General features: G+C 48.2%; 3 protein-coding genes across 16 annotated transcripts; 2 read left to right on the top strand and 1 right to left on the bottom strand.

Annotated features, from left to right (window-relative positions):
• The first annotated feature begins 1,738 nt into the window (after positions 1–1,738).
• Positions 1,739–11,839, top strand: SRSF10 (serine and arginine rich splicing factor 10). 7 transcript variants are annotated; one of them, XM_064398593.1, is made up of 7 exons: positions 1,742–1,961; positions 3,639–3,743; positions 5,385–5,488; positions 6,858–7,020; positions 7,310–7,363; positions 7,540–7,641; positions 10,644–11,839. In XM_064398593.1, exons 1-7 carry the CDS (start codon positions 1,897–1,899, stop codon positions 10,660–10,662), a joined length of 612 nt encoding a protein of 203 aa, XP_064254663.1. In that variant the 5' UTR covers positions 1,742–1,896; the 3' UTR covers positions 10,663–11,839. The 7 variants fall into 7 exon arrangements, with proteins under 7 accessions (XP_064254660.1, XP_064254659.1, XP_064254663.1 ...); XM_064398590.1 differs by lacking the exon at positions 10,644–11,839 and having other exon boundaries at positions 1,739–1,961; positions 7,313–7,363; positions 7,540–9,731; XM_064398589.1 differs by lacking the exon at positions 10,644–11,839 and having other exon boundaries at positions 1,740–1,961; positions 7,540–9,731.
• An 804-nt stretch (positions 11,840–12,643) lies between these two features.
• Positions 12,644–15,882, bottom strand: PNRC2 (proline rich nuclear receptor coactivator 2). 3 transcript variants are annotated; one of them, XM_064398597.1, is made up of 3 exons: positions 15,741–15,882; positions 14,698–14,902; positions 12,644–14,217 (listed from the first exon to the last, which is right to left on the bottom strand). In XM_064398597.1, the coding sequence occupies exon 3, from the start codon at positions 14,197–14,199 to the stop codon at positions 13,777–13,779; it is 423 nt and encodes a 140-aa protein (XP_064254667.1). In that variant the 5' UTR covers positions 14,200–14,217; positions 14,698–14,902; positions 15,741–15,882; the 3' UTR covers positions 12,644–13,776. The 3 variants fall into 3 exon arrangements, with proteins under 3 accessions (XP_064254667.1, XP_064254669.1, XP_064254668.1); XM_064398599.1 differs by having other exon boundaries at positions 14,698–14,899; positions 15,741–15,876; XM_064398598.1 differs by lacking the exon at positions 15,741–15,882 and adding an exon at positions 15,359–15,503.
• A 249-nt stretch (positions 15,883–16,131) lies between these two features.
• Positions 16,132–27,251, top strand: CNR2 (cannabinoid receptor 2). 6 transcript variants are annotated; one of them, XM_064398581.1, is made up of 3 exons: positions 16,132–16,263; positions 17,782–21,800; positions 25,511–27,251. In XM_064398581.1, the coding sequence occupies exon 3, from the start codon at positions 25,577–25,579 to the stop codon at positions 26,624–26,626; it is 1,050 nt and encodes a 349-aa protein (XP_064254651.1). In that variant the 5' UTR covers positions 16,132–16,263; positions 17,782–21,800; positions 25,511–25,576; the 3' UTR covers positions 26,627–27,251. The 6 variants fall into 6 exon arrangements, with proteins under 6 accessions (XP_064254651.1, XP_064254653.1, XP_064254650.1 ...); XM_064398583.1 differs by lacking the exon at positions 16,132–16,263 and having other exon boundaries at positions 16,273–21,259; positions 21,406–21,800; XM_064398580.1 differs by lacking the exon at positions 16,132–16,263 and having other exon boundaries at positions 16,273–20,795; positions 20,896–21,800.
• Positions 27,252–27,393: the final 142 nt, after the last annotated feature.

Here is a 27,393-nt window from a genome sequence, read left to right on the forward strand (position 1 = left end):
GGTAACAGCTCGACCTGCTGCTTGCATACAGAAAAGTGTTAACTGTAAATATTAAAATGCAAAAAACCTGGTCAGAGATCCCCATCCCTTCTCTGTTGAGTCCTGCACACAGATCCTGAACATACAACCACATAAATTCCGTTTTTTTTGGAAGTGTAGATGTCTGCACATCTCCTGTGTTAATAACTGAACTTCATCTGCCATTCAAACTTGAATCATCTGCCATTCAAAACCTGTAAAATTCAGGCACTTCTTAGTGAGAGATTGCCAAGATACGAACAGCAATGTCCTCCCACCAGTTTTCATTCATGAATATTAAAAATAAAGATGAAAATACACTGGTGGCAGACACCAGGGCTGCATCAGCTCCAAGTCTTTCTGTCCCTGCAGGAGTTTGCTGAAAATCCCTCACATGAAAATGCAGATACTTTGCACTGAACTCTTCACCAAACCCTGTGAGTGAGGGGTCAGATGTGCCTTTTATCCACCTTTATGTGAGTCACACATGAGTGTGGTAAGAAATAATCTCTCCACCCACCAACAGTGTTGTTTTCATCACACAAACAGCTTGAATGGAAAGGGCTGGTCCTGTGCAAACAGCCTGGTGAAAACTCCTGGGGCTCAGCAGGGCTGTGTGCAACAGTGCTCTCCACAAAAACTGCATTAATTACTGCATGTGCAACAATAGTTACACACTCCAGAGAGACGCTGGTCATTTATTTCAGTGCTGCACGTCTGGGGCCCTGTGGGATTCCACAAATCGAGCACACCAGTGATCAAAATTTATTACTATTTACACATTTTAGCAAACAAAGGAATTAGTGTGCCTTGGCTACAAGTCATGTAGTTCTGAATTAGTATTCTATCTTCTGTTGGTTAATTATTCTGTTGTTCCTCATGCTAATTAGTCTCGTTCTCAGTCTTTCTCTCCTTTTGGGTCAGTGGTCTCTGGGTTGGTGGTCATGACCTGCCCCTGCAGATGTAAAACATAAAATTACGTTTTACCCAGTTGGAGATCACTTCAGCACAGTTGCTAAGTTTGGTTTATTAGTTTCTTCCTTATCTTGCCAGATGGCCCATAAATTCTGCATTCTTTGTGTCCTCTATCAGCGGGCATCCTTTTTTCTCAAGCTTTGTTAACCTCCCCCTAGGTCTGAGCTCATCAAAGCATGTCTAGCCTTAAAACTCAATAAGGCAGTTCTACCAATCTGTTATTCCAACACACTCAGAGCCCGCTGGCTGCCGCTTCAGGGGTTACACCTCCCTTCTTGCTGATCAGGCTTGAAAGCCTAAAAACGTCAAAACCCAAGAACATCTTTTCTTGACACATACTCCGCATTTTGCAACAGCAAGGCCAGGGCACAGCGATCCCTTGAGCCTCAGGAAGGGCGTTGCAGCCCGGGGCCGTGTGGGTGGGCTGCACGGGAGGCAGCCACGGCGCTGCGAGGCGGCCGCACAGGGCCGGGCCGCGCTCTCCCCTCACGGCGGGGGCGCGGCCGCCATCTTGCCCCGCGCGCGCTCCCCCTTCCCTCCCTTTCGGCGGGAAAAGCGAGGCCCCGCCAGCGGGAAGCGCGCGGGGTTAGCATTGCGCATGCGCGGCGCGCGCCGGCGGGCCCGCGAGCTCCCGCGCGGCGCCGGGGCGCATGCGCGCCGCCGAAGGCCGGCAGGGTTTTGGCGCCGCGTTTCGCTCTCGCCGGAAGCCCCCGCCTCCCCCCCCCCCCCCCCGCGCGCGCCCCTGGGAAGTCTCGCGAGAGGCGGCGCGCGGGCGGGCGGTGCAGCTCCCCCAGGGTCGCCTCAGCCGCTCCCGCCGCGCCCGGGCCGCGCTCGCTCCTTCCCTCCCTCCTTCCTTCCTTCCCTCCTCTCCTCTCCTCCTGCCGCCCTCCCAGCGCCGCCGACATGTCCCGCTACCTGCGGCCCCCCAACACCTCGCTCTTCGTGCGGAACGTGGCCGACGACACCCGGTGAGTGGGGGCGGAGCGGGGGCTCGCGCGGGCTGTGGCGGGCTGGCTAGGCCGCGCGCGCGGGGGTCCCCCCGCCGCCGGGGATCGGGGGCGAGCCCGCCGCGCTCCCGCCCTCCGCTTCTCCCTTCGCCCTGCCCTGCCTGCCATTTTCCCCGCGGTGCTGCTCGCCGCCCGCCCCTCCACGCGGGTTCGTTTCCAAACAGCGTCCAGGCGGAACAAAGCTGGGCCGCGGCAAAGTGAAACTGCCCGCGGCCGCCTCGGAGCGCGCCCAGCGGGGCGATGCTGGGCAGCCGCCGCGCTTCGGGATGCTCCTCTGGAAATGCAGCGTTGCTGCTGGATGGGTGGAAATTGAGCGTTTGTGCCCGAAATTCCCGGCGCGGCCGGTGCCGTTAGCGTGGGAGCTGCCGGCGGTGCAGGTGGAGTGTTCTGCCGTGGTTGGTGTGTGCCGGGGTCTCTCTGCTCCGAAATCGAGGGAAGCAATGCTTGGTCTGCGTTATAAGAGCCCCTAAGGACTAAACGTGTGCGGTGAGAGAACTTCTCGTAGGGAATTGGAACAACAAAAACAGAGTCTTGCACAGGTTCTTATTTATTCCTCGTATGCTTTCAGTGAGCTGCTGGCTTTCCTCATTTCACCTGGGCACTTTGGTGACCAAAACCACCTTTGGTGTTTGTTATCATCTGGGGAACATTCACACATCATCCTGTGGACAGGATGCAATGGAATGAAATTAACATTTTTACTTTTTTCCCATGAATTTGTTCAGTTTTCCAGTAGTTTATTTTACTTTAAGAACAGCTGAGGATGATTACTTCCAAATTCTTTACAGTAACGTGGGTCCTGCTGAGGATTCACCTTAAGCACAGAGTTCTTGGAGGTGGTTTCATTGTGTTCCCTTCTGCCAGCACTGCCTGTGGAGATTTATTTCCCAACTGGTGCAAGAGAAAGGAAATAATATTAAAAACCAGTAGTAACTCTCACACACCTAACTCTCACATACCTAAATATGGTACTGCATCAATCCCATGCAGGTTTTTGTCCTCAAATGAAATGTGAGGAGCTGGTGTGAATAAGAAGCCTCTGCTGAGGAGGGGCTGTTGTTGCAGGGCTGGCTGCAGCTGAGCAGTTCTGTCTCAGCTCTCTAAAGCCAACTCTTTGGAAAAACTATCCCGAGGGCATGAGTGGCTGCTCGCTGAGATCCGTTCTGTTTGATGTGGTTGTGAGTATTGATTATTCTATGGAAATGAGTTTGGGTGACTGGTTTGGTCTCAGAATGTTTATTTGGATCTCGTAATTGATGTTTGTGTGTTGCAAAATCACTGTCGAGGTACTTGAATAATAATAATAATAATGATGATAATTTAACAATCCTTTCTTTCACTTTCTGCGTTGGATGAACTGCTCTGCATCACTTCTCAGCGTACATTTGTACTTTGGGGCCGTGCTGAAGGCTGGTTTCAGACTGCCAGGGTGTACTTGAGCATCCCGAGTTCCAGAACAGCTCCGTGTGCTGCCAGCAGGGACCTGCCCAAACCCTTTTCCCCCCAGAAACGCTACTTTCCTCCCCCACCAAGTGCTTCCACAAACCAGGGGTGCTATGTGAACTGTAAATTTGATTTTTTGCCTGTTTGGTTCCTCTTGGTGGGTGCCAGAGCCATAGCAGGTGTTTGGTGTTGCAGGTCCGAGGACTTGCGCCGGGAGTTCGGTCGCTACGGGCCCATAGTTGATGTTTACGTTCCTCTCGACTTCTACACCCGCCGTCCCCGAGGATTTGCCTATGTTCAATATCCTTTCTTCAGATGGCTCATTAGTGAGGGGTGTTGGAGTTTGAAATTCAAGTTTGTGTAAGAGGTAACCAATCTAAATGAAAAAGCGGTTTACTTTTGTGTTGTATTAATAAGTGTCTTAATTATGTCGTGGTGTTTCGTTATTTTTGAAGATTAACTTCTCTCAATTGTTCTTTGCCTTTTTTTGCAAAACTTAAGTCCAGTAATACAAAAGCTTGCTTATGTCACTGAAATTAATATTATATGATTTAAATGAAAATTTATCACTGACTCAAAATTGTCTAGCACGTTTTTATTACTGGTGTGTAAGTAAAGTTGTGCTTAGCAAAATGTGGCTGCTATTCATTGTTAATTTAACAAATTGAAACTGGAATCACTTGATCAAAATCAGATTGTGTAAAAAATGAGGTGAACTTCTTTCTTTAATATTGTCCCCTAATTTGCTGTCCTCTGTTGTTGCCTCAGAATGTAAAGCTGTACAGTAATGGCGACCCCAAAGAGAAAGCATGAAAGAACCTTTAGAGTAGAGTTCAACAATTAAGGCAAGTAGACAAGCCAAAGACCTCTTAAGGATCAGGCTTGAAGAGAAGGGAGAGTTTGGGAAAAGAAAAAATAAAGAAAAGCTGGAAGAAGGACAAGCCATAATGGGAGACAAAGCTTCGCTTTATCTACAAAAGGGGGAAAAGGTTGTTTTTCAAAGTTAAAGATAAAGCCATCTGTCATTTTTGGCCAAGCATCTCATGACAAGTCCTTCTGACAAGCACTTAAAGAGTTAAAGGTCAAGATGAAGTTGAATGGTGGCCAAGATTAAAGGAGTCATACCTGATGTATCCTACAGAATAACAGTTTTTCTTCTGTCTGTCATGTAAGCAGTAATTTGATGAATTATTCTGGTTTAGTCCATTGACAAAACCTGTAATATTTCTCTTGGGAGTGCTACTGTAACTGTGGTCTGAATGAAATGGAAGTTTCTCTCCTGCTGAGGAATGAGCGGCCTGGAGGGGAAAGGCAGCTCATTGTTCTGGGTCCCAGGAGCTGGAATTAGGGGTGTAAATTCCAGCATTAAACAAATGTCTGTCACTGTACCTCGGCCCTGGGTGGCAGTGCAGGGCTCCCAGTGTCTGCTCTCTCTCACACTGGGGACACTCTGCACACAGGGCTGTGACCTGACATCACTTAAACATAAAATCAGTTGTTTAAAACAAAAAGGAGAGCTTTATTCCAATTCCAAAGTTAATATTTACTGTTGGTATGCCCAACATAACTTAAGAACTAGGGCTTAATTTTAATAACCTCAATGTAGTGGAGAGAACTAAATGACCATTAACAAGTGTGTTTTGAAAGGATACCTTTGTTTTCTTTGCATAAGTACAAGTGGGAGAAGAAAAAAAATTAAGAGTATCACATAGCAAGTGCTTGCTGATGGATAAATTCATGGTCATATTACAAGATTTTAATTTTATAACAGGAGTTCTCAGATAGCTGGTGGTTAATTTAAAAAAACACTAGTGTGTAGAGTAGCATGACAAAAAAGACTTAAAACGTGGCTGTAAAATGAGAAAATAACTTGCAAATTTTTATTTTAAATACCAAATGTGTTAAACTGCTCAAATTGCCAAGAACCTTAACACTGGCCACATTTGAAGATGTCCGTGATGCAGAAGATGCTCTCCACAACTTGGATCGAAAGTGGATTTGTGGTCGGCAAATAGAAATCCAGTTTGCACAGGGGGACCGCAAGAGTAAGTGCTGGATTTATCTCACCTGGGTTTAGCACCCTGCACGTGCTGCTCCTTGTGGTGATGTGTTCTTATTGTGTGTACATAGCACATGGATGCCCTGCCTGTCATCCCCTAACTGTTAATGACTCGTTTAATTACAAATGGATAACTAAGTGCAGCAGTCACCACACAGTCATTCTTTGGAGCTTTCCGTGCAGCTCTGTAGGATTGAGGTGATGTCTTCATTTTCATTTGGCTTCAGGATAGAAGTCAGTTTCAAGTTATCCCAATTCAAGGTGGAGCAGAACTTGTATTTTCTGAACAGATAAGTGTAAAGAGAATGTAGATGTTTTAAATCTGTTGTTTGTGTTGCAGGGACATACAGATTTGTAAAACCTGGCCCAGCCCTGTTGGTCTAAACCAGGACTCTAATACTCATGTGATGCCTGGGAATAAAAAGACCTTGAAGGTCTTTAGTCACAGCTCTCAGAGAAACAACTGTCCAGTTCTCCCTCAGGTCCTCACAATTAACTCTAATGGAGTCAAGGGAAATTCTACACTCCAAAGGACAACTTTCTGCCCTGTGTATAAACATTGGGGTTTCTAACGAGTTTCTGGGCAAAATTAACTGAATCCACCTTAGTGTACTGTAAGCAGCACTAAAAATTTAAAATTTGAAGCAGTTTAGTACAGAGGATGTTTGTTACAGTGTGCTTAAAATACTTAGAGCATGGTCTTTGGGCTTGAATTTGATACAAAGGAAGGATAGCTGTGCTGCTTAGAGGAAATACAGTGGAAGACTAATAGGTTCATTCATTGTTAATTACTTTAATAACTAAGCTGCAGAGTGAAAGTGAATTGTTTCACTGGGGGTTCCTTTTGGAATCAGACTTCCCTTTGTGTGGCATCCACCAAAGCCTTTGGATAAGCTGGGCCTTTAATCATTAAAGACAGCTGTGGATCAGGTGTGATGATGGTGCTGTGCAGTCAGGAGAAAGTGTTTAATTAGCTTTCACTACTGGGTAAATTCAGGAATGTCAGAATGTGTCAGTCATGGCTCTGACCTGCTGTACCAGTTTCCAGCTGGCCTGAAATCACCTTGGCCAGCTCTGTGTTCTGGTTTTATGGAGCATTAGTCCTTTCTGACTGGTTTTGAGGGGTTTTTTTTGTTTGTTTTGCTTTCTAGATTTACAGTGCGCCCAAGGCTGCATTAATGTGTGTCCAGTGGCTCAAGCAGCACAAAACAAATGGCACAGAGCAGCCTCTCCCTGTCCCTTCATAAACATCAAATCACAAATGACCCTTTCTGCTCAACACCAAATACATGGCTTAAACCTTGAGGGGAAAAAGGAGGGCATCATCTTCACCTGCAATATTGCTATTTTTACAGCACCAAACCAAATGAAAGCCAAGGAAGGGAGAAACCTGTACAGTTCTTCTCGTTACGATGACTATGACAGATACAGGCGGTCCAGGAGTCGCAGCTACGAGCGCAGGCGGTCCAGGAGTCGCTCCTTTGATTACAGCTATAGAAGATCCTACAGTCCCAGAAAGTAAGTGTAGTGTGTGGGGCTGGCCTCAGCTGCACGGCACAGACACACCACGCCGACTGTTTAATTGTTTCAGTTTGCAATAATCTTTTTTTTTCTGTCGTGGGAGTAACCGCTGGGAGTTGCGTACCTTGCATGCTGCGTCTGGTCAGGAATAGTGAATGAAAGGGTTCTGTGCTGCTTTGGAGAATAACTAAAAGCAAATGCACAGCTTGAAAGTAGAATGTGTGAAGTGTTTGTACGCTTACGTAGGTATCTGTCACCGTTTACTTTTTCTGATGTACCTTTTTAGCAGTAGACCTACTGGAAGACCTCGTCGTAGCAGAAGCCATTCGGACAATGATAGGTAAAAAACCACTTTTTACACCCTTTCAATTGCAAGCTAGATCACTGTATTCCTTTAACTATAGGTTTAAAAAAAAAAGTTTCTCCTGCAAAAACGGTAAACAATTTTTAATGTACTAGATGTGTGAGAATAGTGTTTTTACATTCAAATCTCCTCTCTCCCCTTTATTCTGATAGGTTCAAACACCGCAATCGATCTTTTTCAAGATCTAAGTCCAATTCAAGATCACGATCCAAGTCACAGCCCAAGAAAGAAATGAAGGCTAAATCACGGTCTAGGTCTGCATCTCACACCAAATCTAGAGGCACCTCTAAAACAGATTCTAAAACACACTATAAGTCCAGCTCAAGATATGAGAAGGAGTCGAGAAAAAAAGAACCAGCTAGATCCAAATCACAGTCAAGATCACATTCTAGATCTAGGTCAAAATCCAGATCGAGGTCTTGGACTAGTCCCAAGTCCAGTGGCCACTAACAGTGTATCCATGTTGGTTTAGGCATGTAAGATTCATTTACACACAGTTCAGTTTACTTAAATTATCAGGAATATGATGTTGCAACAGTGCTAAAAAATATTTTCTTTGTCAGTTTTCCCTGTAGCCGACAATGGTTGAAATTAAAACAGTGTTGAGAAGCCACAGAGAGAGAGAGGGAGAGAGTTTGTCCACTTGGTTAAATGTCATGGGCAGCTACTGATTTGGTTGTGGTGTCTCTATGTATATTTTTGTAAAGATTTGCATTTTTAATGCTTAGATATTTGGTGATGACTTGGTTGATCGTAACTTGCAACATTGTCCTTTTACAAATGTCACACCCATAGAGAAATTGGTACCAGTTTGTGCTGGGCAGTTAAACCAGCTGTTTAACTGGTTCTTCAACTCTGTAAACTTTGTGAGGAAAAGGAAAACTGGACAGCTGTAGTGCAACACTGGCTGCTGGGAAATCAGCCTGGCAGTTTGTTTCCATGGCTCCAGGGCAGGTTTCAGTGTTCTCCGTGCCCACCAGCACCAGCAGGGTGGCACGTGGAGCTCTGTGGAGGGAGATGGGGGAGATTTCTCTTTAGCCTGCTGTCTGGAGAGATGGTACTAACCTTGCATGCACGCCATGGGCAGAGAGCTGCTCTTGGAGCTGCTCAGAGCCTGTGCAGTGTTGTGACCCCTCGGGATGGAGGCTTCACTGCCTCTGCCCTGGCTGCTGCTGCTGAATGTGAGGGGAAAACCCACCTTGCAATGGAAAACCTAAATTCAGATTTCAGCAAACGGCAGAGCAACTAAATATTAGGTTGTGTGTACATTTTATGCAGTTTTTTGTATCTATTCTCAATTTTAGTGAGCAGTTAACCATAAAGTTGCTTAGTTTTGCTGCTGTTAGATACAAGTAGATCGTTTCGAGTTGTGTGTGTACAGTATATAAGAACTAAACTTTTATGCCAATGACTCCTGTGGTTAGTTGGTGTATTCATAGGTATCAAACTGTAGCCATCTCCCTGGGTTACCAGGCTTGCTTGCTTTTTACACAGCAAAAAAGCAGTTGGTCAAGCAAGTCTGAATCACTCCTTCCTCAGAATGCATAGTGGTTTGGTTACAAGATTTCATTTTCCTTCAGAACAAATGTTTGAAGTTGGATATGAACAAGAGCTGCATCTCTAGTTATGTAGTTTATCACTAATACAGTATATTTAGAAAATTGAACGTGAAAAATAACAAACCCAGTGTGTACTCTTACCAGTATTTCTCTAGAAGGCAAGTTCCTTTGTTATGGAAATGGCTTTTGGCATTTTTTTTTTTTTCTACTTACTTTCAAAAGCCACCATCAAACACTTAAGTGTTCCTCACTGTCTGATGTCTGAAGCATATAAAGACGTTGATTTCCAAAAGTTCCTTTTCAGAGAAATGTTTTAGGGTTTGGGTTTAGTGTTCCAGCAGGGCCTTTAAAGATGGCTTTGGGATCCCGGCAGTGGAACGTGCTTAGGAGTTATCCTAGAACCTTTGTACATTTAATAGTATTTCTAACTTTTTCTTTACTGTTTGCAGTTAATGTTCATGTTCTGCTATGCAATCATTTATATGCACGTTCCTTTAATTTTGTAGACTTTCCTGGATGTATAGTTTAAAAACAGCAAAAAGTCTATTTAAAAACTGTAGCAGTAGCGTGCAGCTCTAGCAGAGGAAAGTTGTGGGATTAAACTTTGTATTTCCTTTCTTATAGAGGCTTCTAAAAAGGTATTTTTATATGTTCTTTTTAACAAATATTGTGTACTACCTTTAAAACATCGATGTTTTGATCAAAATAACTAAAGACCCAGCTTATTTTCTGCTTGCTGTAAATTTAGCAAACATGCTGTAATAAAAAAATGAAGGAAATACTGATCCACTGGAATTATTGTAGCATTAGAATTTGACTCCAGAGCATGGTTAGGAGTAGAGCTATGCATCCCTTATGGAGTAAAATCCTTACTATGGTATTTCAGTAAAGGCAGGAATTTTTCATTTAGTGTCTGAATAAATGTCACTTCACATTTTTGAAGGGGTACAAGACAAACTGAGAACACTAAGCATAAGTTGTACTCTAACATATTGAATTTTCTTTGCCATTAACTTTCATTATTGCTGGATGGACTTGCTCCATAGGTTATAATTCAGATATTATTAGCCAGGTTATGAAACTACTTAAAAGCAATGACTGAAGGTTCATACAGAAGCAAAATTACAGTATCACCATAACAATTTATAATTGCCATAACCAAACTGGTGCCAGCAGTGGTTCTGTGGGAGCTGGCAGCAGGGATGGAGCTGCCTCCTGGCACTGGTGTGTGCCCAGCAGAAGGTTCTGCCCTGAAAGACAAAAATCCTCTGTAAAGCACAGAATTGCTTTCATAAACCCACTGTCATCCTTTATGAGTCGAGCTGTGATTAATTCTGCTCCTAGCAGCAGAGACCCCCACTCTTTTCAGCTTTATTTATATATATAAATATAGTCTTCATGACTAACTGCTGCTTGAGAGGGGTGACTGAGTGCTGGGGAGAGCGTGGCCGTGTCTGCCAGGCCTGCAGGGGTTGCTGTGCTTGGAATTGGAGCTGGAAGGGTGGGAGGAGGGAGGAGAAATCTCCTGTCCAGGCAGAGTAACAGTAACTGTTCCATAACTGTTGTGTCAGCATGTCCTTATATTGTGTGCCTCAGCATTTATGTATAGCACCGTTTAATTTTTGTTTGAAAAGCCAGATCATTGCAAGTATAATGTAGTGTCTGCCAGTTCTGATGGTTCTTTCTTTCTCTCCCAGAGGTAGGACTAAACTTTGACTTGACTTGTGTATATGAACAAGCCAGAAAAGCCGAACACAAACCCACGATGTTTCAAGAGTGCATGAATAAAGATGTTGTCCTAGTTCTTGCTCCCATGGAAAAATTGTGAAGAAGCTGTTCTGTGGGCCTTTCAGTTGGGGACGAGTTAGCAGGATGTGGCCAAAAGGGCAGGGAATGTTTATGCATTCATGCAAATCAAGCCACAGCCCATCTAGATAACATCTCCCTTCCTTGATGCAGGTATCCCAGTCCTGCCCTAAAAAAAGCAGGAGCCTGTCTTGTGCAAGCTTCCTGCAGGTTATGCACAGCTGGAATGCAAGAACTTTGCAGGCTACAAAAGATCATGTCTAGATCTCTTTCTTTTGGAGTCTCAAGAACGGTGGGAATTACGTTTTTCTGTGGTAAATCTAGATTTTGTCATTCCTGCAAAATTTGTAGAACTGAAGTAGTGTGTAAAAACAAACCTCTGCTGAAATTAATGGCTGTGCTCCAAAATATCTGCAGCGAATCGATTGGTGTCAGCAGTCATAGAAGGCTCTATTGGAACTTCTTTTTCACCTAAAGTCCATGCACCCAACTGGTAATTAAAAATCTTCAATTTAGTGCTTAAGTAGCTGGGTGTTTAATTAGGGACTCTGATAGACTGGTCTCTGAAAGCTCAATGTTATCCTTTCTATGTCTTATCAAGATGTTTAATGTACAGTATCATGGTTTTACTCAAAGTGGAATCTTTTGGTTTTAATGTTGTTTGGAGCTCTCTGCTTGGCCAGAGCTTTTTTTGCTGCCTGCTGAGTCTGGTGCCAGCTGGGCTGTGCTCAGAGAGGGGCACTGCTGCTGGGGCCGTGCCAGGGACGGGGCAGATGAACGTTCTGACCTACAGAGGGATAAAACTGACACATTTCTAGGCCATGATCGCCCATTAAGAATTGCTGGTTTTCTCCATTTATCTTGTAACTTGCTTAAAAAAGTCTGTAGCCCATTGCTATAATATTTGTCTAAAGATGCTCTTGCTGCTGAGACTATTGTAGGAAGGGAAGACTCTGTACCCTGTAGTGTGTTTGATCGGAGATGCTGATGTTTTTATTCACCCCCATCCTTTCTTCCTGAGTTTTGTGTTCCATCTGTGCAAATAACCCTGTGAATTGGGAATAAAATGTACAAGTTTTGACTATAACTCGAGAGCACCTTCTGACTTAATTAATCCAGCTGTAGTGTGTGGGAGACGGAGCCCCAAGCTTTTGGTCTTGTCAGGAACATTAATTAGTGTTAATTCTCCAGCCCTGTGTTCCCCAACCACTGGAAAGGCATGAAGGAGAAGGCTGCAGTTAAAGAAACCTCCCTCGAGAAGGGAACTGCCAAAAGGAGGTCATCCCACTTTTCCATTTCCATCTGAAAACAGAGATACTTTTAGGGGGTAAAAAAAAAAAAAGTTTATTTAAATGTTTTGTTTCCAATTTGTACAAACATCATCAGTACTTGACAATTTGAAGTGGAGAATAGGTAATTAACTGGGATACAGACTCTGGTGAAGGTCCAGGTCACAACACAAGTTTAGAGACTGCCAATTCCATGTGATTTAGAGCAATAATTTTGTAAACATTCAGCTCAGCTGCCACTGCATTTGGAATGTACAGAAAGACACCTCCAAACATTTCACAATCTGCAAAAGGCCTGTTCAAATTAAAGCACTTTTTTTTTTTTGTAATCCTTGTCTTTTGAAAGCAGCCTGGCTGCTCCTGGTGTCCCTCTGCCCAGGGGTTTGAGCAAGGACTGGGACAAAATGTTGTTTTACAGAGCATTGATGCATTTCAGAAACAGAATGATTACAGTCCTTCAATTTACCAAGCACCTGAACCCAGGCATTTGCAGCTCTTGTGAAACACTTGATTTGGAACGTTTCAGTGTTTTTTCATCACTGAACACACTCCTCTCCTACACATTCACAACAGGAGGATCTCAGATCTGAAACTCCAGCAGCTTTTTTTTTTTAATTTTTTTTTTCTTTAATTAAAAAAAATCTAAATAAGCATTTTTTGCACTGATTTTACTTCAAAAAATGAGATTAGAACCAAATACAATGTGCATATTCATTGCATGTGAAGTGCAAGGGCACAGCCACAAATGTCTTTTTTTTTTGTTAATTTTTTTTTTAAACAAAATATCATTTTTTTAAACCAGGCCACGTACTCAACATGGTCATCTTACATTCAGCAGTTTTGTACTAAAAATACTTCTGTGCAGGAAAGCCCAGCAGAAATTTACATATGCTACAATGTTTTACATGTATTTACATGGCTCTGTCTTCCCTGTGAGAACATCTAACACCTGCCCCAAACTATTCATTGTTACAGGGGAACCAATTTAAGACCAAACTAAGGAACTACTCCACCTTTTTTTTTTTATAAAAACTGATACAAAAATGTGGTTTAGAATTCCTCAGTGCCGTGGGCACACAAAGCATTTGGGGGAGCTTTTTTGGCAGTCACCTGGCAATGCAAGGTCTTTAGCTGGCACTCGTGGAGATTCCTGGGAAGCACAGCTGGGTCTGCCCGAGGAGTTCTTCCAGAACATTCCAGCTGGGAGTCTGGGCTTGAAACGCTCACCCACCTCTGCAGGAGTGCCACTAAAGCTCACAGGGCAGGGAGGGAATCAGCTGTGCCTCCCCGTGTGCCCAGGTGGAGGTTTCTGCTCTGCAGAGTGCTCAGCAAATCTCACACCAGCCTGAAAAGCAGCAAATAACCTGACTAAAGTTTTCAGTGCGTTTTTGTTTTCAGTTCATGCTGCATTAAGTTAGGTAAAAGGTGGTTTTCTAACAATTCAAAGCCACAATTCCAATTTTGGCACACAGTCCCATTCTTAAAATACAGTAAATGGTGACTGCTCAGGATTTGATTGATTTACAAGAAAATATCTATTTCACAGTGAGGTGAACACAGCACTGAACTTTTGAGGTAAAAGATGAGGGGAATGTAAACTTTCACCCCTCTCCAAGTGACTAACTACATGCAGCAAGAACACCTGGTCCTGGCACACCTGGAGTTTGGAATAGCAATGCTCAAATCTGAAACCCTGACAGTCGAAATCGCTTCTGAAAATCACACAAGTTACACCTCAGGCCTGGACTTTCAGTAAGGTTTTGAGCTGAAATGTCATTATTTCCTTATCAGAAGGTTTAAAAGAAACAGGTACCCAGTGGCTTGGTGGCTTAGGCAGAACACTTGGGGAGGGTGGCTCGCTGAACTTGGCTCCAGCATAGTTCTGGTTGCTCTGAGGGGTGAACAACAGGTTGTGATTGGACAGAGCAGGGTTCCAGTTGGGGTTCTTGGGGAAGTGAACGTTGTTCTTCCCCCCTTTCTGCATGGCCTGCCATGCACCAGGAGAGGAGCTGCAGCCGTGGCCTCTTTCCTTCTTCACGTAGGTTTTCATCTGAGAGTTGGGGTCTTTGCTCTTCTGCCTGTTTTTAAGTTGCTGATGGTTCTTGGTGGTGTTTCTAGACTGGGGAACGGGAATGTTGTATCTTTCTCCACCGCCCATCTTCAACTTAAATGTCACCTAAAAACAAAAGGAGTCAGGATAAGTCTTTATTACTCTTTTTTTTTTTAAGAAAGTATTTCAGAGAATGTTTAAATTTCAAGCAAAGGGACAAAAATCAACCTAAACAAAACTCACTCTAAATATACCACCTCTGTCCTGAGAAAAGGTCTAACAGGAGGAATGGCACTGACAAAACCTTTCTCAGAAAAAGCAGAGTCAGATTTAATCTGTCAATATTATTGAGTGCTGGAGACATTTAAATTCAGCCTGGTAGCACCTAAAGATTGGGCAAAGTTTGTACTGATAAAGCCACTGCCCAGACTTCCTGGTAAGTGTAAGAATTGCTCTGATAAACTCAAAATGAACTGGAGAGTGCCTCACGTGGAGCAGATTTCATGTAATTCCCAAAGCCCATGCCCAGACTCCAGCACAGCACACTCAGCACTTCCCTGCTGGCTCTCCTGCAGTATTTATTTCCCCTCTCCCACCTCCAGTTACCTCTCAGTGGTCTTCTCCGATTCCACACTCTCCAACTCTTGCCCCCTTTCTTGCTTCCAAGCCTGAAAGAAGAGGTGCTGCCTTGTGCTGGACTCCTTCCTTTGGCTGGGAATAGAAGTTTTCATGGGCTGATGTGCTGTCTTCAGCCAGGGAGCCGAGCCCAACATCGGATTCTCGGCACAGAAGCTCCAAGGGAGAAGTCCTGCTACAGAAACGAAAAAGAAATTTCAATTCAGATTATGGAAACAACTTTCATTTTGGGGTGGAAAGAAGGACAAGCGGAAATAATTCAGAGTCTGCTGTGTCTGTTTCTATGTTAAAGACAACAACATACTACAAACAAAACCCCAAAACCCCACCCAAAAAGACACAGCTTTGTCCTTCTCTACTCACATAAAGTTCACCACCACACTTAGCATATCCCAAGTAACATTTTGCTCATGCTTTGTCTTATAAAGCATTTTAACAATCAAGGACTTTGTCCCTTTTGTTTCAGTAAGGAAAAAGTAAAGTACAATGGAAAATACTTTGGGAACGGGGACCAATACAGGAACTGCCTACAGTGCCCAAACCCTTCCCCAGCCATCACAGAGCTCCATTTGTCATCTGTCAGCTCTTTCTTTACCCTTCGTTAGCCAAGTAATTCCTTAATAACTCTTACACTAACTTCCTGGTTTGCTCATGGCTTGTCTTTTCCTGGGATCTCTGAGATTTTAATCTTGACGCGCTCGAGTCCGTTCAGCCCCTGTCACTCTCCAGCCGCAGCAGCCCCCTGCCCATCCCTCCCAGAGCTCCAGCGGAGCCGCCCATCTCCACTTCCAGCTTCCGCCTGTTTGGACTGAAACCATTAGCCGAGATAACGTCACCGGCCCCGGCCCTGCTGCCCTCTGCTCCCGCTGACCGGAGCTTCGTCGCCTCCGAACTTTCTCCCTTCTCTCCCCGACAGCTGAGGGCAGCCGGGATCCCCCGTCCCCCTTCCCCAACAACGGAGCACAACATGGCGGCGGCCGCGCCCGGCCCTTCCCGCACCGCTCCGCCCTTACCGACTTCTGTCCGCTCCGCTCGCCCACAAGCACGGACACACACACACACGGCCCTCCGGGAACCGACCCCGCGCTGCTCCGCCGTCACCGTCCGACCCCCGCCCCCAGAGCCCGCTCCGCACTGCCCCGCACTCTCCCTCACAAAATGGCGGCCGCGTCCTGCGCCGTTTAACACCTTCTCCTGCCTCCCCCCTCCGCGGGGCCGCGCGGCCGCAGCCAATGGGAGCGCGGCGCTCTCGCGCTCCGCCAATGGGAGCCAAGCCCCGCCTGTTGCCAGGCGGGCGCGGGGCAGAGCGGCGCCGGGCGGGGCCGCCATTTGAATCCCCTCACGAAGGGCAGCGCGGGAGCGGCCGCCGCTCTTTGTCCCGCCCGGGCCGGCCCCGCCGCCGGGCACCGCCCGCCGCACCCCCGGCCCCTCGCCACAACCCCCCGGACACGCTGCCAGCCGCGCCCCGCCCGCGGATTAGCACAACAAACATCGTGGGGAACGCCCCCGCCAGCTGCCGCTGGGGGCTTCAAAGAGGTGAAATAATTAACAAAAAAAAAAAAAAAGGAGAAAAGCACAAAACACCCGGCTGTGCGAGCGAGGGGCGTCGAGAGAAGGGATTCAGCGAACAAAGAGTAAAATCCACCCCCCGGAGGTGGCCGCAGCGTTCTGCTGCCAAATGGACGGTCTCGGGTTTGTTGTACCCATTCCCCAGCCTGCATTTAGTTACACTATTTAATGTTTAAATTTAAAGTATTGAAAGCGACGTAGAGGGGTGTTTCAGCTCAAAAGACAGGGAAGATATTCCCCAGGTTTAAAACAGCGCTGTGGGTATGCAGAGACCCCGGCAGTGACTGCAGTTTGTGTTTATATTCACATTATTTTGCCTCAAAGGATCATTTTGAAGAAAAAACCCACAAGGTTTGGCCTTTGCCATGTGTAGGATGATTAAAAATTAGGTGTACATAAGAAATTTGCACATGAGTGTTCCCTGGCCACCCCTGAGAGGCCAGTCTAGCACTGTGCACCACATTAAAGGCTGAAAAAAGGAAGTTTCAAAGAAAATGGAAAAAAACTAGTCCAGTTCCAGCCCCACCAAGTCAGGGCAGTACTTTAAAACAACAAATGAGCATTCAGAGTTTTTATTTTGAAGACCCTGGTTTCATTGAGTGACCCTGCATTTTTAGTTACAGAAGGGAAAAATTCCTGCTTTATCCCCAAAACAAAACTGTTTCCTTACTGATCTGATGTTACAGGGCTGTGACCCAACCCAAGTCAAGGTAAAGACTCTAAATAGAAGTTTGTATTTATCGTGCAGTTGTTTAAAAAGCCAGCATATATTTTAATACACAAGATATGTTGACATACCCAAGCCCAGACCTTTGTTCCTATTCTTTATTTTATGTTAGCACAAAGCCAGCTGAAATTAATTTGTTTTCCTCCCTTTGCTTTGGATTTCTTGGCACAAAGTAATGGCTGAGGTCCTTGTAGCAGCTTTTTTTGTCTTTAGATGGAAGACAACAATATCTGCTGTAAGCCTGGAAATTCCACTCATTAATTAACAACTCTCCTACAATGCACATCTGCAGAATTTTGCTTTGTTTCTATCTCTGGCGTGTTTATTTCTGCTAAAACACAATCTCACCCCAGCGTGTGGATGTTCTCAGGCCAGGCCGTGTCAGTGGGATTAGGAAACAGCATTTTGCAGGCTGCAAATGTTCTGCTCTTGTCTGGGCAGCACAACAGCGTGTACTTTTCAGTTCAGAACAAGGATGACACAAGGTCTGGCTGTTTGTCCTCGCTATCTTTGAGATAATTAAAGAAACATCTTGTCTTCCAGAGCTGGTTTTGGGGTCAGGCTGACACACTGAGCCTGGGGGAGCAGGGAGTGTCAGTGATAAGCCATTCCTGTGTTTGTGCAGGAACTGTTCCACTGAAACAAATCGAGTCATTTGGAGGCCAAGCAAGAACACGGGGGTATTTTTTAAACCAAAAGGACAAATACCCCAAACACCACAAAGTCCAGCTTGCAAAATTCTGTGTTTCACTCTTCAGCTGAAGAACCCTGGCTGTTTCCTCCCTGGAGTGGAAGGAAGGGAGATGTTCCCAGACCTGTGGAAACCACAACAGACAGAAGCACTCGAGTTCCTGCTGCAGCCTGAAGACACAGCACAGACTGAATCCTGAGGTTCTGTCTCAGCCCTTTATCATCACCACCCGAGATTCCTTCAACAGCAGCTACTTCACTCCTTCAAATGCTGAGTTTTAAACCCTCCTCCTTTTCAGAGGTCTCGATGTGACATTTGTGACTCCTCAGCATGTGACACTGCGTCACCCTCAGTTACTCACGGCAGACTGGGATATTTTATCTGCCCCCAGGATGGTGCTGTGCTCACCCTGATGTGCTGCAGCCCCAGAGGCAGAGCCCTCACACACAGAGCTCCCAAACCCACCCTGCTGTGCCACGTGGGACACACTCAGTGACCTGCACTGCACCCTCTCGTGACCTGCACACAGCAGGGACAGCAGCTTTCTGTCTGGATTATTCCACTTCCTCCAGGTACTCCAAAGATGGCTGCAATAAATCCCAGCTTCCCTCGTGTTCCCAGGGAGCTGTGTTCCCCAGATCCTGCTCAGCTCCCCACCACGCTTCTGCTGCCACGGTGACAGCACCTCAGAGCTTTCCCCAGCCACCTTTATTTTTCACTCAGCACCTCCACTCCCTCTCAGAGCAAACATTAATCCAGCCCAGGGAAGCAGCTCCATCTGTGCTGGCACTGCCACAACCAGCAGGTCCCAGTGAAGACAAAGCCTCCCGAGCTTCATTAGCCCCAAATTAAGATGCTCCCAGCTGTGGCTGAGCTGGATCTCAGCACACACACGCTCCTGCCCGAGTGTTTCAGTGGAGCTGCTGAGCCTGGATGCTGCAGGAAGTCTGCAGCACGGATGACTCATGTGTTAAATCAACAGTGAACCATTGCCCCAGTTTTATTTCACAGTGACGAGTTTCCGGCAGTGGGTGACTTTCAGTAAACGCAAGATGTTTACTTTGTGTGGCTCCAAGAGCCCCGTGACACACTTGAAACTCCTTAGACATTTCCACCTGAGCCAAACATTAACCAGATTGTTAATCTAAGTTTCCTCATGAGGGAAATGTGCGAGTTTGTGTTTTCTTTAAAACCTGTATGAAAGCACCGGGTGTACAGTAATGTTTAGAGTATCCTTTATTCTGCCTGGCAGAGGACCCGTGTTCATTAAGTAAAGCTCAGGATATTCACAGCAGTGAGCTACAGGAACTGAGCAGACATTTGAACCTGTGCAGGGTAAACAGAGAAGAGGCTCAAGAGCCCAAACAATGTGATAAAACCACACATTTTTATCACTTAAATCTCCTTGTAAGTATATTGATATTAGCTTTAGACATGAATTCAGTTGGTGTCCACCAGCACCTGAGTTAGATCAGCTCCAGAACACAAGTTCCCTCCTGTGCACTGCTGGAGCTCGTGAGTGTGAGATCACATCCAGCACTGCACTGGTGTGTGTGAGTGTGCACAGCACCCAGCAGGCAGCACCAGGAGTAAAACCACACCAGACACCGACACAGCACTTAGCCAGACCCCGAGCCTGGGGGGTTTGAAGCGGCTTTGTCCCAGCTGACAGCTTTTCCCACTCTGGAGAACAAACACACCCAGGCACGACTGCCGAGTCACACCCTGTTTTCTGCCTCAACAGCTCCGCGTTCAAACCCACAGTGGCTCTGAGTCACAGGGCCCTGCAGGAACCTTCAGCCCGTGGAAATCTGTAAATCAATATGCCTGGTTCACGTCCTAGCAGCAGGAAAACAGTTCTACCTGAACCCTTCCCTCCACAAGGGCAGCAGAGAGGTGTTTGTGCCGCAGGCCAGGGCACAGGAGAATCCCTCAGCCAAGCCCTGTTTGCTCAGGAGCTGTGCTGGACACAGCAGTACAGCTGGGGTGTTTTCTGAGTATTTTCTCTATGAGTGCAGTAAAGAGTCACTCACCGTGGCTCTCTGAGTCACACCTTGTCAAGGTGAGCAGTGCCCGACCCTCAGCCCCTTCTGCACCACCCCGTTTCCAAATTCAGCCAGCAAACACAAGAGTCAGAGGAAGAGGAGCAGTCCCTGTGCCCGCACAGCACAGACACCCTTCCAGCAGGGGCTGGTGTCTGAGTGTCCCAGCACAGCCCCAGGGCTCTTCACTCTGCTCTGGAGGCAGAACACCACTCCTGAACAATACCAGTCCCTTTCCTCAGCATTGCTTCACCCCTGGTGTGGGGTGTTCCCAAAGCAGGGTTATTCCAGCAAAAATCCTTTACATTGCAGGAGTCAGCTCTCATGGTTTTTCCTTTAGTATGGCAGGACAATTTTTGCTATAAATCAGAGTCAAATTAAAAGCTTCTAACTGTGCTGCCATAATTATATTTCTTTCCTGTAACACACATTCCTGTGACACAACAGTTCTCCCTGCAGACAGAGGAAACTTGTGTCTGTATTTCATAGGATGCTGCTGGATGGGAAGCTGTGTCTGAGCAGGGAATAATTTGGGGTTGGATGCTGCTGTTGGAACTCAGGACCAGCATAAAGAATCTTTCTGTTTTTCTCCTGCTCTTTACAATCTTGTACCTGCTCCTGCAAATTTCTCAGTTCCTGGAAACAGAAATGGAAGAATTATTGTTTGAGACAGAGCTGAGAACCCATCATCTCCTGTGCTCACACCACCGTGATGCCGCTCATCGTTAGTGGTGTCCAGATGCTCTCCCAGCCCGGAAGGGTCGGGCAGTCCCTGCAGAGCCAGGGACCCCCCTTTTCCCGGCCGGGGGCCAGGAGGAAGCGCTGAGCTCCTGGCTCTGCCTCCTCCTCAGGCTTTCCCCTGGAGAGGGCAGCCGAGCACCGCCGAGCTCCGGCGGCTGCTGCCAAAGCCCTGAGCGCAAGGGGCAGGAGGCAAAGCGGGACTTGGAGAGGATGGGGTGTGACCGCTCGTGATGCCACCGAATGAGGGTACCGGGATCCCGGCAGGAGGGAAAGTTGAGTTCCCAGCTGCAGAACCGAGGTGCTGGTGCTGGGATGGGGCTGTGGGGTGGCCCTGTGGGTGGCAGGGCGAGGTAAGGAGCATCCAAGGGCTGAGGATCACATCTTTGCTTCGCTTCCAGGGCTCCCCACTGCAGCCTGTGTGTTACATCCAACTCCAATGTGGCCAGTTCCTTTGGGATCTGGGGCCAGCCTGCCTGTCCCCCCTGCCGCGGTGACACTGTCCCTGGTGTCACCCCGCAGGGAAAGCTGTCCCTGCTTTCCAAAGGCATCATCTCAGCCAGGCAGCTGCTGCCCAGCCGAGGGGGAAGTGGTCACTGGAGGAAGGACGGATGGGAGCAGGTACAGCAGCGACCACAGCCTCTGCAGCCCCTCTGACCACAGGGATGCTGTAGCTGAAGACCTTAAGGCATTTTCCTTCCACTTGAAGAGAGAAAATCACCTCGTTCCTCTGGCATGAGTGTACGGAGAAATTCAGTGGCACAGGTGAGATTTGTGCTGCTCATGGAGCTGCAGGCACAGACAGCAGATTTCTGAGCTTGCCCTTAGACCTGCACACAACCAGGTACATCCAGATTTTTCCACATCTGCCTCCTTGCTTCTTTCCTCCCCATACTCTTCCATGTTCCCAGAGAAATCAGGAGGAGAACCTGAATGTCTCTTGCCTCAAACTCTGCAGCTACATGGAGAAATGAGAGGGACTGGGAGGACAATTTCAGCGAGCCAGAGGGTTTGGGTGGTTGTAGATGTGGCACGAGCAGGCAGCAGAACACAACACCCAGAGGAGAAGGGAGGAAGGGAAGAAAACCCGACACACATTCTGCGAAAGAATGTGACAGAGAGCGAGGAAGCAGAGGAAGGATTCACACTGCTGGATTCCCAACCCAGGGGAATAAACCAGAATGGTTCAGCAAACCCAGATGAAACCAGAAGTGCCGTGAGAGGAGAGGGAAGCAGCGCTGCCCGCAGCTGCAGCAGCTGCCCTGAGAGCCAGAGCCATGGGAAGCCCCCGAGCGTCTGTGGGGAGGTGAGTGCTTTGTGTTTGCTGACCCACAGCATCCTGCAGCCCTGGGCCCTTTTTTCACACTGGAACACATCACCCCTGAGAGCCCCGGGTGCTGCCATGCTCAGGGCAGGCTGGGGAGGTTCTGCTGCACCGGGAGATTCCTGGCATTCTCTGTCAGCTCTTTGGGGTAAACTGCAAGGCAATGTGTAACAGAGGGTGGGAAATTGGTTTTTAGGATGGATCCTTTCTTAAGGAGAAGATGAAAGGTAAGTGCTTCATAGCAGAGTGTGGGTTAACTCTTTACAGCTGATTTTGGGAATTTTTAATGCTGGAACTGGAGTGATGGGACAAGGGGGATTGGGTTCCAAGAAATCCTTCCCTGTGAGGGTGGGCAGGCCCTGGCACAGGGTACCCAGAGCAGCTGTGGCTGCCCCTGGATCCCTGGCAGTGCCCAAGGTAGGTTGGACGGGGTTTGAAGCAACGTGGGATAGTGGAAGGATAGCACTGGATGGGCTTTAAGGTCCCTTCCAACCCAAAGCATTCCCTGATTCTCTGTATTTCCACATGTCTCATGGGGATGTGATGCTGAGTGCAGTGTTTATGATGGTTTTGGTGCAGTGAGAGCAGGTTTGCCCTGCTTTGTACCCAAACTGGCACTTGCAGCTGCTCTGCACCCACCCCTGGGTTTCACTGTCCCCTCAGGCAGTCACACATGGGCAGAGCTGATAAATAATCAAATAATCTTCAGTGTGACCTTTGAGGCAGACAGGTGTTACATCAGGGAGGGAATTCCACTTGGTGTCATTTCATGTGGTCAGGACAAACCAGGGTAAACAGCTAATTCCAAAATAATGAAAAAACTTCTGCAACTAAACCAGAAAATCACATATAAACTCAAATGTTTTTAAAGCAAAAGATACTTTGCTTCTTCAGCAAGTGAAATTTTCAAGCATTAGTGACAACTTTTTGCATAAATCACCACACTTGTTTGTAGTAGGTGATCATTTAAGACATTTTCTTATATTGTAAAGCTCAAAACTCTCAGATATTCTGAACATGAAATATTCAAGAGCAGCACTTTCAGAGTGCTGCAGGCACAATGCACTGGCTGACTGCAGCAGGAAAATTGAATTTTACATTTTCTAAGCAAGTGGTAGGTAACTTTTTAATCAGCAGGATGCTGTGCTGGCTCTGTGAAGGCAGAAGGATCCCAAGTGGAGCAGGGATGGTGCTGCTGCAGAGCACTGGAATCAGCCACAGCGAGGAGCTGAGGAGGAAAAGGGCTCCTGCATTTGGAAATTTAATTTCCCCCAAAGCCAGCTGGAGCTCTTAGGCTGGAGTGAGCAGGCTGGAAGCAGAGTGATGGGAGGGGAGGTTTCACTTTGCAGTCACTGGGGCTGGATCAGGAATTGTTGCATTCCCAAGTATCTTATCTGGGTTCTGTCCCTCATAACTCCTCATCCATTCACTGCTGTTTGCTGGGGCTCTCTCTTGTTGCTGGGGGGGTTCCCCATTGCAAGGACACCTTATTTTGGCAAAATGTTCCCTACCCTGGGCCTTCCTGCTGGCAGGAGATGCCGTGCTGGGATCACAGAGTTCATCCTGTGCAGAAGCTCAGGCTGAGCAGCTGCACTTCCAGGGAACCAGCCCCTCTGTGCCACAGCCCCTGCAGCTGGAGGAGGCCACAAGGCACTTGGCTCTTTCTTGTTGAGCTGAGCTGTCAGCCCATGGGACTCCCTGGGCTTGCCTGGGGCTGGAATTCCCCAGGAGGTGGAGGTGCTGCTCTTGGAAAGGGGGTTTCCACCCTGGAGGTGGGATTTGCCCCATGGGGGATGCTGCAGGTCAGCTCTGCCCCAGCAACCAGATATGGGCTGGCACTTTTCCCAGGAGCTAAGCCAGGCTGGGGGCAGAGGCCAAGGTCAAACAAATCTAGAGGCCCACCTGACAAGAGGAAAATGTCCCCTGGGCAGGAAAAAGCAGCTTTGTGGCCAAAAAAGCCAAAAAATGAGGGACGGGCAGTGCAAGGAGAGGAGCTCTTGGCACTGCCTGTGTTTTCATGCTCGTGCAGAGGAGCTCTGTCCTGCCCTCATGGACACAGGAGCTGCAAGGAGGGTCTGGGGAGCAGAGATCTGTCCTTGTCATTCAGCCTGAGACAGAACAGGGAAAGGAAGATCAGGGCTGGCTGATTGCTGTGAGCCCAGCACAGACTTTGAACCTGAGGCTTGTCTGAGTTTTTGCAGCTTAGTGCAGAGAGCTGGGCCAGGACAGGCAGCACAGGAGTTATTTTAACATTGTAAGCAGCATAACATCAGGGATGGCATTTTGCTGCCTTCTCCCTTGCCTGGTGTTCAGTGGTTTCCAGGCTCCTAAGGATGTTAGCTGGATATTGCACAACTGCAGGTTTGAGGATTTATGATGGTCCTGGGAATGCTGGCTGCAGGTAATGGGTGCCAAGGTGATGCTGGAGGCTGCTTAATGAAGAAATGTCTTGGTTTGGATGCTGGGCTTTGGCTGGGGAGGTTTGGAAACTCGAGGCAGTTGGTCCCTGGTGAGCCCTGCTGTATGAGAAGTCCATCTGTCTGCTAAATCCATCTCTCTCCAGAGGGAGGGATGTTGTCAGGTTTAATAACAGCAGTTGGTAATTCCTGCTGCCTGCGAGGTGTTCCTGAGAAGGGCTGCAGGAAACGAGAGCGCTGAGGTCTGAGGGCAACATCCTGCCCCTGTGGTGTTACCCCATGCAGGAGCCTGATGTAAGAGGAGGGCAGCTTGCTGCAACACCCAGCCACACGTCAGCCCAAAGTCCAGGACTCCTCCAGCCGGGAGCACCAAGAAATCCCAGTGAGGATTGCCCTGCTGGGCCTGAAACCTGCACTGAGCTCCCTGCAGCCACTGCTGCCCCAGCCCTGAAGGCAGCAGGAGTCAAATGTGGGGCTGGGGCTCTTCTCTGTCACCTCCTGGGCAGCCTCTCGAGTCTTTGGGGGCATTTTGCAACTCCTGAAACACAGGAAGGGAGATGAGTGTGGGGGAGATCAGTGAGGAAGGAAGTCCCCAGGCCACTATAAAAGCCATGTTTTCTAAACCCATCCCTGCTGAGATGTCGTGCACAGAGGTTTGCTGGGCAGTGCTGGCTGGTGTCACCTCCAGCAGCAGCTGAATTTCACACAGGTGGAGTGGCACAGGTGGCTGGAACCCACAGCCCTGCCCCTGCTCTGTGGCTGTCACACATCCTGGCCTGCCTCGTATGTTTGGGACATTTCCTCTTTCACAAGAGAGCCCAGGCAGTGAGGGACAGTGACTTGTTTGTTCTGGGGGAAAGGGAACGCTGTCAGCTCTGTGCTGTCCTCCAGCAGAGGGAACTCACGATCCCACTGCCTGCATGAGGGATCCTGGAATCTTTTGGGAAGGGGGGTCCTGTTCCATGGGCCCTGAGCAGTGACTCCTGGAGGAGTGCTAAGAGCTGGCTCAGGATTTGTACAATTGTCAGCGTTGCTGCTTCCCTCTTGTGGTGTACCACCGAGGTGGTCCAGCCAGGGTGCCCCTGGGCTGAGGGAAATGGGTCTCAGCCAAACAACCAGTGGGACAAAGCCTGAGAAAAACATGGAACTTGGTTCCAGCATTTGGGCTGTGGACCTGAAAGCAGCTCTCTGTGGGCTGATTTCATTTTGCTTGCTTCCCTCTAAAGGGAGGGAAGTGTCTGCTTGTTAAGTCCTCTTCACCTCCACCTTTTTCAGAGCATCTGAAGAAGTGCAGAAGGAAGCAGAGGGCTCTCTGTGAGCTCCCAGCTCCAGGTGACCACCATGGATTCCTGCAGGATACCTGCCAACGCCTCCAAGTGCAGTGGGAACACCATGGAGTGCTTCATGGTGCTCAGCACGCAGGCACAGAAGATAAGCATTGGCATCCTGTGTGGCCTCTTTGGGACAATGTGTGTCTTTGAGAACTCCCTGGTGCTCTACCTGATTTTCTCATCCCCTGGCCTCAGGAAGAAGCCTTCCTACCTCTTCATCGGCAGCCTGGCCCTGGCTGACATCCTGGCCAGCATCATCTTTGTCTGCAGCTTCGTGAACTTCCACGTGTTCAACGAGGTTGGTTTCTCCAAGGAGGTGTTCCTGCTGCAGCTGGGAGGGGTGAACACCTCCTTCTCTGCCTCCCTCAGCAGCCTGCTGCTCACAGCCCTGGACCGCTACATCTCCATCAGCCGGCCCTCGGAGTACAAGCTCCTGATGACCAGGAAAAGAGCCTGGACGGCCCTGGCAGTGCTCTGGCTGACCTGTGCCACCATTGCTTGCCTGCCCCTGCTGGGCTGGAACTGCTGCGTGCTGGATTCCTCCTGCTCCGAGCTGTTCCCCTTTGTGGATGACAATTACCTGTCGGGCTGGCTCTGCTTCGTCGTGGTGCTGCTGGGCTGCATCGTCTACGCCTACGGCCACGTGCTCTGGAGGGCTCGCCAGCACGTGGCCTACATGGAGAAGCACCAGGCACAGGCAGGGAAGCAAAACACCCGGATGAGGATGGACGTGATGCTGGCCAAGACCCTGGCCATGGTGCTGGCTGTCCTGATGCTCTGCTGGTCCCCCGTGCTCGTGCTGATGATCTACAGCGTCTTCGGCAGGCTGAGCGACCGCCTGCGCAAGGTGTTCGCCTTCTGCAGCACCCTCTGCCTGCTCAACTCCATGGTCAACCCCATCATTTACGCCCTGCGCAGCAAGGAGCTCTTCTCCTCCCTGAGGAGGGTGTTCTCCCACTTCAGGAGGCAGCTGAAGGCCCCTGAGGAGAGCCCAGAAGCAGAGAGCACCCACAAGTCCTCCGTGATAGAGACCGTGTGCGAGGACACGCACGCCATGTAGGGAGGCACCGTGGGAGATCCACCCACTCAGCCTGCAAGGAACAGTCTGGATCACTTTTCTTTTTATTTTCTCTTCTGATGGGAGTTGAGGGATCAGCTGTGATGTGGAGACAGCTCCTGCTGATGTCACACTTCAACGCTGGGACATGAAGTGCACCGACTTTGCTCTCAGGCACAGGTTGGGATTGTTGGGGTGTCCTGTGCAGGACCAGGACTGAATGGTCCTTGGGGTGTCCCTTCCAGCTCAGGATATCCCATGATGCTGTGATCATCTCCCACCAGGGGAGGTTCAGGCTGGACATCAGCAGGAATTTCTTATGGAAATGGTGGGCAGGCTTTGGAAGGGGCTGCCCAGGGAGGTTTGGAGTCCCCATCCCTGCAGGTGTCACCTGGACGTGGCACTCAGTGCTCTGGGCTGGTGACAAAGTGAGGACTGGGCACATCTGGGACTCGATGGTCTTGGAGGGCTTTTCTAACCCCTCACTGTGGTTTAAGGACTTGGCCAGAGCTGGGGCAGACAGGACCTTGCAGGCAGCACATTTCTTCAGGCAGATTTCAGGAGAACTGACCGAACCACACGGGTGTTTGTGGGATGTTATGTGATTAAACATACAAGCCATTTTCCAGGGTTTTCTTCCTTTTCTTTCCCGGTGTACAAAGTTCTCCAGGTGACAAGGTTAAGCCCAAACTGGGGCAGATACTTTGAGCATGAGGAACTTGACTGGGGTTGTTTTTCTGCAAATTACGCAAAAGCAGCACTTTTAGCTG

The sequence above is a fragment of the Passer domesticus genome, chromosome 24, assembly GCF_036417665.1.
Source record: "Passer domesticus isolate bPasDom1 chromosome 24, bPasDom1.hap1, whole genome shotgun sequence".
NCBI lineage: Eukaryota > Metazoa > Chordata > Aves > Passeriformes > Passeridae > Passer > Passer domesticus.